The sequence below is a fragment of the Diabrotica virgifera genome, chromosome 8 (assembly GCF_917563875.1).
Source record: "Diabrotica virgifera virgifera chromosome 8, PGI_DIABVI_V3a".
NCBI lineage: Eukaryota > Metazoa > Arthropoda > Insecta > Coleoptera > Chrysomelidae > Diabrotica > Diabrotica virgifera.
In genome coordinates this window covers 118,022,279-118,035,151 of record NC_065450.1, presented here as the reverse complement: position 1 = coordinate 118,035,151, position 12,873 = coordinate 118,022,279, and the positions used below count along the sequence as shown (strand labels likewise).

The 12,873-nt window shown below is 35.5% G+C and overlaps 1 protein-coding gene across 1 annotated transcript in view; it reads right to left on the bottom strand.

Moving 5' to 3' along the window:
* The window catches only part of LOC126890359 (DENN domain-containing protein 2B-like), a 378,730-nt gene that overhangs the window by 310,248 nt on the left and 55,609 nt on the right, over nucleotides 1-12,873 (bottom strand). Inside the window, exon 4 of the mRNA XM_050659238.1 lies at nucleotides 7,538-7,597. Within this exon, the coding sequence (XP_050515195.1) occupies nucleotides 7,538-7,597 (60 nt within the window). The remainder of the gene's footprint in view (nucleotides 1-7,537; nucleotides 7,598-12,873) is intronic.

The following is a 12,873-nucleotide window of genomic DNA, read 5'->3' as shown; positions in this document are numbered from 1 at the left end:
AGACCTCCATCCATATGATCCTTCACGTAATTTTTCCAAATTCGCATTCGCATCATACCAATAAAACCCCTTTATTTTTGGCTTAGATGCAGTGGTTCACCATTGTTGGAATATTTGAGTGAATTAAGATACTTTATAAATTCTTCAATTTTTTGAAAAATCGCTTGTTTATTATGCTGCTGTAAACTGGATTTTAGGTGTTTTCCCCTTTTTTTTGTCGCTGCGTACAATTAAATGCTCTGCAAGATAACACCATAATTAAAAATTAGTGTATTGAAAAAAATTTAAATTGGAACACTTTAAAAAGTTTACAATGCCTATAAACACTTCTAATCTCTAACGTTTTCTGCCGTAAACTGACGTCACGCACAGCTGTATGAATCGTTTTATGTTGGCTTCACTCTTCGAGACGAGAGAATAGCATTACGGCGTGTCTATCAGTTTTTATGGTCTAAGGTTTGGATTGCCTAATTACGTACCGATGGCCTTAATGACGAATGTACGAAGACAATAATTTTGTTTGTATTTTGTATTTTTTTATTTTATACCTAAATACACTGTAGATATTTTCAAAGGAGTTTTATGATTTAGATTAAACTTATTTTTATATAACGGACACCCCCCCCCCTTGGATGTACTTAACTTACAAGTAAATTAAAAAAAAATTATAAATTACATTCACACCGTAAGTACCTCCAACGAAAACTATTTTTATCTTCCGAGATAATTTTTATTTCAGGATAAAGTGTTGACCATATAATATTATCATAGTTAGCACACAATACAGTAGCCTTCTTAGAATCAATAGTAGTATTGTTCGCAATGGCTTTTGTAACCTTTAATCGTATCATCATTTTTGTGCATTGTTCATTTTATCATACTACCAGAGGTGACCAGAGCGTTTCGATAATTCCAAGAAATGTGTGGTGATTAAAATAATAGTGTCTTCTAAAAATGCTTAGGTTTACGTTTTAGATTTTATTTAAATCTTAATTATTTATGGTTCAAATGCGTTTAATTATCATTGAGTAACGGAAACTCTGGCAAACATACAAGTTATATTTTTAGAGGCTACTTAATACGTCTATAAATTAGTTTTACACCATGCATATCTGCTTACAATGAAATCTAGATCTCTTAAAAGATGGTTCTTGACAAGTTTTTTCTTTCTAAAAACATCTATCAGGAACTCTTGTAAATTAACTCTTGTAAATTTTTCAACTGAATAATAAACGTGAGGTTACATGGCCATACAAACGACAAAAAATGGAAAAGCACTTGGCGCCGATGAAGTAAGTGCTGAAATACTAAAGTTTTTGGGAGAAAAAGGGATTAAATCATTGTGTGGTCTCTTCAACAGAATTTATGACACTGGGATATTACCAACGGTATTCCTCAATTTTTTTTAGCCAGCTTGTTAAACCATCCACAGTATAGCCCCGACCTAAGTTCCAACGATTCCTGCAAGTTCCCAAAGATTAAGAACTCAATGCGTGGGCAGCGATTACAGTAGCCAGAAGAAGCCATCGATGCCTTTAAAACAGCGATTTCGCAGGTGTCAACTGAAGACTGGAATAGCTGTTTTATAACTGTATCCATATATGTAGTTCAAAAAATGTCTCGAATAAAAGTTACTTATTTTTACGTAAGGAATCCAAATCTGCAATAAAAAAAATGGGGGCTCCTATTTGAGATTTTAAAGTAACCCCCACCCCACCTACGTGGGGATCGTGTTTGGTGCCATTCAATAGATTTTTCAAAAATATTAAATAAGTGTATTTTTCAGTTTTTTGATCTGATGTTCAATTCGCGAAATACCTCGTGATTATTATTTAAAATTTTAAATTAAACCCCCACCCCTCTCCGTGGGAAGTCGTGTTTGGTATCATTCGATAGATTTTTGAAAAATATTGAGCACGTATTTTTTAGTTTTTCGATATGTCATTCATTTCGCGAAATATTCGCTTCTTTCGTGTGAAACATTGGGACGCCCATTTCCTTACGAACCGCTATTTCACGTTTAATAGTTCTGGACCGTGTTACGGGTGGAATTACCCCATTCCCCCGAGATCCGCCACTTTTAAGTAGTTTTCTAAAGATAAGGCGGAACTGCAGCTTTGCTGGTATTGGATAATTGTGAAGCATTCATGAAAACATGATACATCGCTATAGCTGCACATTTTATATCGTATTTCTTTAGTTTTCTGGGAACTTTTCGGAGGTTTTCTGAAGACTAAAATACGAAACATCTATTTTTGACCACGAATTCATATGCAACACGCAAATATGCATGAAAAAATGAGTCCCTCTTCTTCCAATAATAAATATTTTCGTTCACTTGATTGTGAATTAGTGCACTTAACGTAAACCGAGCACTCGAATCTAAAAACTTCAGAAGGCTGTTAGACCAGTCAATAGGAGCAAGAATAGGATATTACCTCCGAATTCTATCCTACTGCATGGATTTTAATGAAATTTTGGGCCTAGCCTCTACTTATCTCCTAATTCAAAGTCTACCCTATGGCGATGTGTGCTTTTATCTTGGGGGTAGTTCCCACCCCTTCTCAGAGGTGGAAAATTTTTTGGTTAAAATTATCACGGAATTCGAACGGTTTTTTGCGAATACCTTAATCTAAAAAACTATGCATCTAACTAAAAAAATTATATTTAACATTTTTGTAAGTTATAAAAAAACAAAGAGACACTTGCCTCCATAAATCTTTTAGTTATAATACAAAAAAAGATATGGTAGGTGAAAATAGTTTGTTTTTTGGTACATTCTCAAATTGGTGTATTCAACTTGAAATAACAAAGAAACGGTCGATTTTACGTATATAATGCTAACAATACCTTCTGTAGTGCTTAAAAAGACCTTTAAAATAAGCTATATTAAAGGTTCATTACATTAAAACAAAGCGAGATATGCTGCAAATAAAATTGATTACTAATGTGTTTTAATAAAAAATGAGAAGTAATTTTAGCCCCCATCCACCAAAATGTAAATGCATCGTTTTCCTTCTACAATACCTTTTACTATAGTGTTTTTTCTATGTTCAGAAATTTGGACGGGTTTAAAATGGATGGTTTTTGAAAAAAAAAAGATCAAATTATAGAGAGCATTTTTAAATATTCTTAAAAATCTTCCTTTTTCTCCATGTAACTTGAAAATTATAAGAGATACAGTAATGAAAAATAAAAAGAAAATTTTTATCTGAAAAACCCCTACATTTTTGTGTGGTATCTTTTTTTCGTATTTCTTATCATTTTCGAATTACATGGAGAAAAAGGAAGATTTTTAAGAACATTTAAAAATGCGTTCTATAATTTGATCTTATTTTTTTCAAAAACTATTCATTTTAAACCAGTTCAACTTTTTGAACATATAAATAACACTATAATAAAAAGTATGGTATCTGCGTTCCGCAGTCACTTTGCAGTGTGGGCAGCATATCCCAATATAAAACTTATGGAACCTTGCAGCTCAGTGTTGCCGGTTTTAAGCAGACGAACTTAAAGTCAGTCTATATAGAATATTCCAGAAGTCCAAAACATCTTGATTTAAAAATCTGTGGGTTTTATTATTTTTAAATAATTCAGAGATAGGTACTATGAAAGATATTTATACGACATTAAAGATATATCATTTGAATATTAATTATAATTAGCCTGTGATTAATATTATATTTAATAGTTATTTATGATATAAGTGTTAAAAGTACAATTTTAAGGCACGCATGTGAAAGTTTGCAGAATGAGCGAAGCGAATTCTGCAATTCACATGAGTGCCTTAAAAATGTACTTTTTAACACGTGTACTTTGTACGCACGTAAGAAGTTATACTTCTATTATATGAGTTCAACGAAATAAATATACTTTCAACAGGTTATTTGTATTTAAAGATTAAACTAAGTTTTACTTACTACTTTCCAAAAATGTTTATTAAAACAATACTAAAAATAGAAAAAGTTAGATAACACACGGATTCGAACCAGGGACCTCTCGATCTCCGGTCGAACGCGCTACCACCGAGCTAAACTCCCTTTGCTTTGACAGCTTACAAGATTTCTCATACATACTGACAAATTTAATAGACCAAGTGAGGTAGAAAAATACTTTAAAATTTATTTAATATAAATATTAATATCTCTTGGCAACACTGTTCTTCATAAGAGTCTGTACTGAAAGGTGACCGCGGAACGTAGTATAGAAGGAAAACGATGTATTTAAATTGTGATGGATGAGGGGTTACATATACTTCTCATTTCTTCTTAAAATACATTAGTCATCAACTTTTTTGCAGAATATCTCGCTTAGTTTGAATGTAATCGACATTTAGTATTGCTCATTTTAAAGGTCTTTTCAAGCACTATAAAAGTTGTAAGTATCATTATACACCTAAAATCGACCGTTTCTCTGTTATTTCAACTTGAATACACCGATTTGAGCATGCAGCAAAAAACAAACTCTTCTTAGGTACCTACCATATTCCCATTTCTATTTTAACTAGAAGATTTATGAAGGAACGAATCTCTTTGTTTAACCTACAGAAATATTTTATAGTTTTTTTGTTAGATGCCTAGTTTTTAAGGTATTCACAAACATCCTTCCGAAAAGGTGTCATTTTTCAATGAAAATGGCCAATTTTCAACCACGAATAACTCAAAAAGTATTGAGTTTTCAAAAAATAATTATAGAACAGTTTTTGCTTAAAATTAGGTTCTCTAGCCTCTTCCGTGGCTATTTTAACCAAAACATTTTTCACTACCGAGAAGGGGTGGGAACCACCCCCAAAATAAAAGCGCACATCTGCATAGGGCAGACTTTGTTTCATGAGCTATTCCCTACTTCCTGTGAAAATATCAAGTAAATCGATGTAGTAGTAGGATGGAATTCGGAGCCAAATACCCTCATTGACTGCCCTATGTAGCTCGAGAATAGTAGTTATTCAGACCCAGGTCAAATGGACTTTTTTAATCTACACATCGAGAAGTATCATTGACCAAACTTTCGATAAATTTGACCGGGACCATTATTCCATAAGGTGTGTTGCGGGGTCCTTTATAAGATTTCAGATTAAATTACATATAATATTTAAAAATATTGCCATATTTTGTTTCCTCGAATTAAAGAATTTAAAGTATACTACAATACATTAATTTTATAAAGTGTAAGTATATCAACAACTTACAGTTTTTATTTAAAAAATGTTAAGATATAATTGGACCCGGATAACTCAGGAGGTAGCCTGTCTGACTTCTACGCAAATAGGCCGGGGTTCGAAACCCAGCGCCGGCGAGAACATCTAGACATTTTTAAATGTCTATAGGCCCCAGGTCGACTCAGCCTGAATAAAATGAGTACTTTGGGTAAAACCAGGGGTAATAATAGGCGGTTGAAGCGTAGCACTGGCCCTGTTACCGTCCTTGATTCCTTGTATACTATAGGCCCTAGGTATAGCACAGTGGCTCCCAACCTTTTATGTCTGGCGACCCACCTTCTGATCTTTTTTCATATTCGCGACCCATCCCTCACCCATGATGATACGTTATTCGGACATCTTGGATATTAAAGCACCCTAATATGTCTGTGTAGATATTGGCATTGAATCCGACTCGGTCCGACCGTCACATGTAACACCGTAGCCGTATCCTCTATTTTTCAAACTATCACGTTACAATTTTTTATGATATTATATTTGTGTGTGAAATGTATCATTTTTGTGTATTTTAGGTATGTTCTAATATGTTATGTATATATAGGTTTTTACTTGATTATTTTAAATCATTGTGACGTTTAACTTGCTAGAAACCTTGTAATATTTGTACCTAATGTATTAAAAGTAAGTAGTTTTAAAACACCAATTAAGTAAAGTTTGTAAAGTTTATTATGTTGTTGTTTTCACCAATTTTGAAAAAATGTGAAAACATTGAATTGTCCACGTCCGTCTGTCCGTCCGTCCGTCTGTTTGCAAACTCAACTCCTCCGTCATTATACCAGGTAGAATGACAAATGAGGTGTCAAATGAAAGCTTATCCAAGGATGGCACTAAAGGTGAGAAATTTAACCTAGGCTGTCTGTCCGTCTGTCTGTCCGACCGCGTATATGATTCCTTCGTCACTGTACCAGGTAGAATGACAAATGAGGTGTCAAATGAAAGCTTATAATCCAAGGATGGTACTAAAGATGAGAAGTTTGACATAGGCTGTCTGTCCGCCTGTCCGTCCGACCTGGTATAGTGACGGAGGAGTTATATTCGCGGACGGACAGACAACCTAGGTCTAATTTCTCACCTTTACTACTATCCTTGGATTATAAACTTTCAGTTGACACCTCATTTGTCATTCTACCTGGTATGGTGACGGATGAGTTATACTCGCAGTCGGACGGACAGACGGACAGACAGCCTATGTCAAATTTCTCACCTTTAGTACGATCCTTGTATTATAAGCTTTCATTTGACACCTCATTTGTCATTCTACCTGCTATAGTGACGGATGAGTTATATTCGTGGTTGAACGGACAGGCGGACAGACAGCCTATGTCAAATTTCTCACCTTTAGTACCATCCTTGTATTATAAGCTTTCATTTGACACCTCATTTGTCATTCTACCTGGTATAGTGACGAAGGAGTTATATTCGTGGTCTGACGGACAGGCGGACAGACAGCCTATGTCAAATTTCTTACCTTTAGTACGATCCTTGTATTATAAGCTTTCATTTGACACCTCATTTGTCATTCTACCTGCTATAGTGACGGATGAGTTATATTCGTGGTTGGACGGACAGGCGGACATACAGCCTATGTCAAATTTCTCACCTTTAGTACCATCCTTGTATTATAAGCTTTCATTTGACACCTCATTTGTCATTCTACCTGGTATAGTGACGAAGGAGTTATATTCGCGGTCGGACGGACAGGCGGACAGACAACCTATGTCAAATTTCTCACCTTCAGTACCATCCTTGGATTATAAGCTTTCATTTGACACCTCATTTGTCATTCTACCTGGTATAGTGACGGAGGAGTTATATTCGCGGTCAGACAGACAGACGGACAGACAACCTAGGTCTAATTTCTTACCTTTAGTAATATCCTTGGATTATAAGCTTTAATTTGACACCTCATTTGTCATTATACCTAGTATAATGACGGAGAAGTAAATGTTATTATTCTATTATTCTTGTAGGTACATTTAACATTGATTGAAATTATGAAAGAAATATATAGAAAACAGCATGGCAACACTATGATGCACAAACATAAAAATTCAGCCACATTCAGCTGTGCCGGCTGTGCGTTACATAGGGTGCTTTAAAATCCAAGATGTCCCGTTATTCTGTACTCTCTACGCCACTTAGCTACTGTAAGAGCCACGCGCGACCCACCTGAAATCTGTCCGCGGCCCACTAGTGGGTCGCGACCCACCGGTTGGGAAACACTGGTATAGCAGACTACCCTGCTATAATTCCAGAGCCGCGTTAGCGGTATACGACGGGAGACTATTATTATTAAGATATAATTTGATAAAAACTCACCTGTTTGTCACTATTTTCAGTCAGGTTGAAAAATTTTGGTCCAGTCAGTACAGGCGTGCTCTGTAAATAATTATTAGAATATTACATACAATCTTAATCTGTACCAATATAAATTGGTTGAAGCATCTGCAATTGTATCAACAATAAATTAGTGATTACAAAAAATTGACATAATTGCCGAAATGGTAGTGAACCCTACTTATTTTACAGTCCAAGTTGTGTCTATCTGTGAAGTCAGTCAAAGGACACAGAGAGTGTTGGCTACAAACAGATTTCATTAATTCAAATTAAACATTTTGTACCAACTTTCAGTTAAAGACCCCGACCGCAGACTAGAATTCTCTGAAAATATGTCCAATTAAATTAACCAACAGCCACACTACATAAAAACAATTTGTTTTACTAACGAGTTACATTTACCTCGAATGAAAATGTGAACACACAATATGAGGTGTTTGAGTGATACAAATCCTCACTTCTTTCGTGAAAAAAACATAGTCAATTTCCAGAAAAAGTAAATGTTTGGGCAGGTATTTTACGAAACCACATAGTTAGGCCTGTTTTTTCAATGCTTCAACTTACCGGTGAAGGGTAGCTGGAGATGTTACAAAACGCAATTGAGCCGTCAATTTTTGAAATTCCGGAAGATGATCCAGATGAATTCGCCAATTCGCCAAAATGGAAATAAAGTTTCAACAAGATGGTGCTCCTGCACACTATTATGGTGCAGTAAGACGTTACCTAGATGATTAATATCGGGTAGATGGATTGGACGACGAGGTCGATAGAATGGCCAGCTCGGTCACCGGACTTCACAGCATTAGATTTTTTTGTTGTGGGGGTACTTGAAATGTAAGGTTGAAGCTACAGCACCCGACAGGATTGACTTACTATTCTAACTGGGAGTAAACCACAATTTAACTTAAAAAAATGATTTTATTGACGTTTCGACTTCCAACTCGGACGTCGTTATCAAAATACAAAATATTACTAAATTAAATAAAAATATTGTTGCTTAGTTAAAGAATTCTTCTAATAATTTAATTTAATCTGACTCATTCATATCGGCAATTCAGACATATTATACATTTTAAAGTAGAAGACTTTAAAATGATATTGCCAATATAAATATTGGCAAGTTCAAGTTGCGTTCCTGGGACGACTTTATTGAAAGATAGTTCATTCGATTACATGTAATTACATTGTATTGAATGAATGTTGGTTGTTCAACTGTGCAGAGAGCTTACCAACGACTTCTTGAGATCCAATCTCATCAACAGTGACACCGATACGGGTGCCAAAAGGAAGATGACAGTCAGTGAAGATCGCGTTTTCACTATTGATGCATTGCGAGACCGGACGTAAACTGCTATAATGCTCCACCGCCATATTTAGCAAGCCAGAGGACGAGTAATCCAACAGAGTTTGGCAGCTTACAATCCAGCATCGGGGCATTTACTCACTGCTGTTCACAAAAGACGCAGACTTGCATTTGCCCGTGAACACGTCAATTGGACAATAGACGATTGGACAAAAGTACTGTTTACGGATAAGTGTAGAATATCAATGTATGGTAAAGACGGTCGAACTAGGGTCTACAGAAGGGCTGGAGACCATTATACTGCCTGCACTCGGTCACAGCGGGTTGCTTTTGCTGGTATCTCATCTCATTCATGATTTGGGCAGGGATTTTTTTGAGGCACACACGGATCTCGTCTTGATTGAGAGGGGTGATTATCAATTCAAAGAAATATATCGGAGAACCCATGTGATGCCATAGGCTGGGTTTAATGGCAATGGTGTTCTTCTAATGCAAGATAATTCGAGACCACATACAGCCAGGATTCACAGTATTTTGAAGATAATAGTACATATGTATTCCAAAAATAGACTGGCCTTCTCAAAGTCCAGGCTTTAATCCTATTGAGCATATACAGAGCGTTTACTTTGTAATTAGATATACCACATTGAACCACACCGATCAGCAAAGAGTAAGATACCGTTCACATGAGAGGCGCTTAACGCGCGTTTTGATAACGCGCGATTACAACTACATTCATTTTACTTGATTTGAATGACCTAAAACGCGCGTTCGCATGTGAACGGTCTCAAGTAACTAGGATCTCAAGTGACTGCTATACTCTTAATGTTTATAAATACATGTCTAATAAATTATCATAATAATCCAGAGCTGATTGAATTTGGGAAGCCGGCAATGGAATTGATACTCTAATGATTGCTCATGCCGCCGATACTTTTAAATGTTTACATGTCTATAAATTATAATAATATCGTATAATATGTAGCTTATTGCATGTGGGAAGCCGGCAGTATCTGTATCTGTAGAGTAGGGAGCGTGGGTCAAGTCCCACAGCACTTAGGCCACAATTGACCCATTGTACATCCTCCCAGGGGTTTGTCGTCCTTAGTTCATCATCCATCCTGCCATTTCCAGGAAGGTGGACAAATCACCTGGTGACATCTCCCCTATATCGGCAGGTGTAGGCCAAGGCTCACCGAACGCATACTCTCGTATTGACGATAACTCCGGACATTCACATAGGACATGCTCGACAGTTTCGTCATCTCGTTCACACCTCCTGCATAGAGATGTGTCTACTAGCCCCAGTGTGTGGAGGTGTTTGTGTTTTCTTAGTTGACAACGGCCAGTTAAAAAACCAACTGTCAAGCGTAGGTTTTTCCTGGTCATCCAGGTCCTAAGAGTCTTAGGCCTGCTGCCTTCCTAGATAGCTGGTCAGCAATGCGGTTGCCTTTATTTCCGTTGTGTCCTTTAACCCACCTCAGGATGATGTTACCATCCGAAGCTTGGGCTAGTGATTCATGACACTCCATTACTAGCCCTGATATGACACGTGGTCTGTTCAGGGTTAGTAGCGCTTGTCTGCTGTCTGTGCAGATTATTATAGTTTTGCCGGCTATACCTTTCCCGATTATCTCTTTTGCGGCTATTAGACCTGGATCCCGCGTAAGAAAGAAAAGTTGATTAATAGCAAGCTGAAAATTTGTTAATAGCTTAACGGTGTCTAGTCGGACAAACTTTGATGCACGAGAACACTGGAACAGGGGAAGTTTTAACTGTGGAGCATGATAAACGTGTCGTCCTGACAAGTTTATGATTGTGAAAAATAGCAAGTTGTTTTTAAGTTTATTCGATAGCCAACGTTATGTAATATATGCGAAAATGTTTGTCCGACAAAAATGTTGGGCATTTTAACGAGTCCGACACGTAAAACATGTCACATCACAGGAATTATGTTGGTGATGAATAGCAGTCTGATTTTTGCATGAGAGTTTAATGAAAGGTTAAAAAAGCAATTGGAAGTTCTGTCCGACAAAATTAATGGGAAGTTTTCGTAGTCGGACATTCTAAACAGGTAAGATATAGACAAAAATGCTGGTGATAAATAGCTTTCCGACAAAGACGAAATTTAATTAAGTAAATTATTCCTTACCAAGAATGACTGTTGTCGGAAAAAATAAGGGGTAGATTTTGTAGTCGGACAATTTAAAAAAATAATTTTTGAAATTTCAATAAGGGGTGATTATTCTATGTCAAAAGTACCTGCAATCAATTACAATCGATATCTTTCGATTTATGTCAACATCATTTAGATACCTCACTGTAATACATTTATAGTAGATCAGGCAAATTATATTATAGATTGGGTGGTCTAGCTATCTTTGTCTGCCACATGCGCGGGATCGCTTGGTTAAAAGAGATAGATAGACCACCTATCGACTTTTTGCACTGTATTCCCTGTCTACCCTTATGTCTATGAATACATTTCCATTTAAGAAAAACTGTCACTTTTGACAATAATTCATAATAAATTGCAATCGTAACTTCAAATTTAAACTAATCGATTTATTTTGGCAGCAAATTATTTCTCGCCATGTGACATATTAATTACATTATTATTTCATTTGTAGAAAGTTGAGAAAAATTACGTTATAAAATTTTAGTAATAATTTATTTAGGTACCCTTTTTCAATCAAGCAAAGCATTATAGCACGAAGAATGATATTCAATAGAACTTTCACAATTATCTGGCAACTGAACCTCATTGAATTGATGACCAAGTATTTTACTAACTTTGTAAAATGTTCGAAAATTACTCAAAAATGTTCCGTTGAATGGTTTCACTTTTGATTTGGCGACTTAAAATTTAAACTGTTGACACTCAAAAATGGACACAAAAACACTCCATAGTTAATATAAATTTTAATTTCCAACACACGTGGCAAACAGAAACTCACGAGACCATGTACTTTCAAATACTACTTTGTATAGCACAAAGTGTCACACTGACAAATGCAGCCTTCTAATACATACTTCTAAGCATAATGTGTCATATTTACATCTATTCTTATAAGCACCGAAGTTTTAGACTCTTCACATTTTTTAATGTAGTTTACAGGGTTAAGATTTGAGTATGGAAAAAAATGTATACTTACAACGTTTTTTGTAGGAAATTTTCCGTACTTTCTGATGCGCCTAAATAGAAAACCCTAAGAGATTGCTTTTACATGTTCTTTGACATTTTTTATTGTTATTTTGAGAATATCTAGAACAAACTCCACCCAAAAAAATAATTGTTTTGCAATACATACATGCATTGATACTTACCTCACTGTTTTTGGAGTGTGCATGTATATATATGCACATGCAAATATGTGAATATAAATAATAATATACAACTAAAATAGCTTTATCAATATGTGACTAAGTCATTCTGAAAAAATGTTTTTTATTTATTTCCTTCGATTTGCCCAAACATTTTGTCCGACATATAACTTTTTGCGTTACAAAATATAATTTGTACATAAACAAATCAAAATTAGCTTGCTATTTATCACCAACATTTTTGTCTATATCTTACATGTTTAGAATGTCCGACTAGGAAAATTTCCCATTCATTTTGTCCGACAGAACTTCCAATTTACTCTGGGCTAATTAGCAAAATTCATGGAAAAGTTATTTACCAGCAATTTTTTGCTGGAATCGAATTATAAGATCCTATATATTAATAATATAGTTATGCAAAGTCCGCAGATAGTGTGCTACTTTTTTATAAACAAAATGGCGCCGACAAATCGTATTTTTTTCAATTATTGCTCTATAACTCCGAAGATTTTAACTTTACAACAAAAACACCCAAATAAAAATTCGCCGCAATTAAATTCTGCATAGAGATATGTTTTTCCCGGTTTGCTCCGACGAAAATTTTCCTCGGAAAATGCGGGTTTTCCCAACAAAATCTTTTTCCGCAAATCGCCAGGAAATTTTGACATTCCTGTCAAAATTTCTTGAAGAA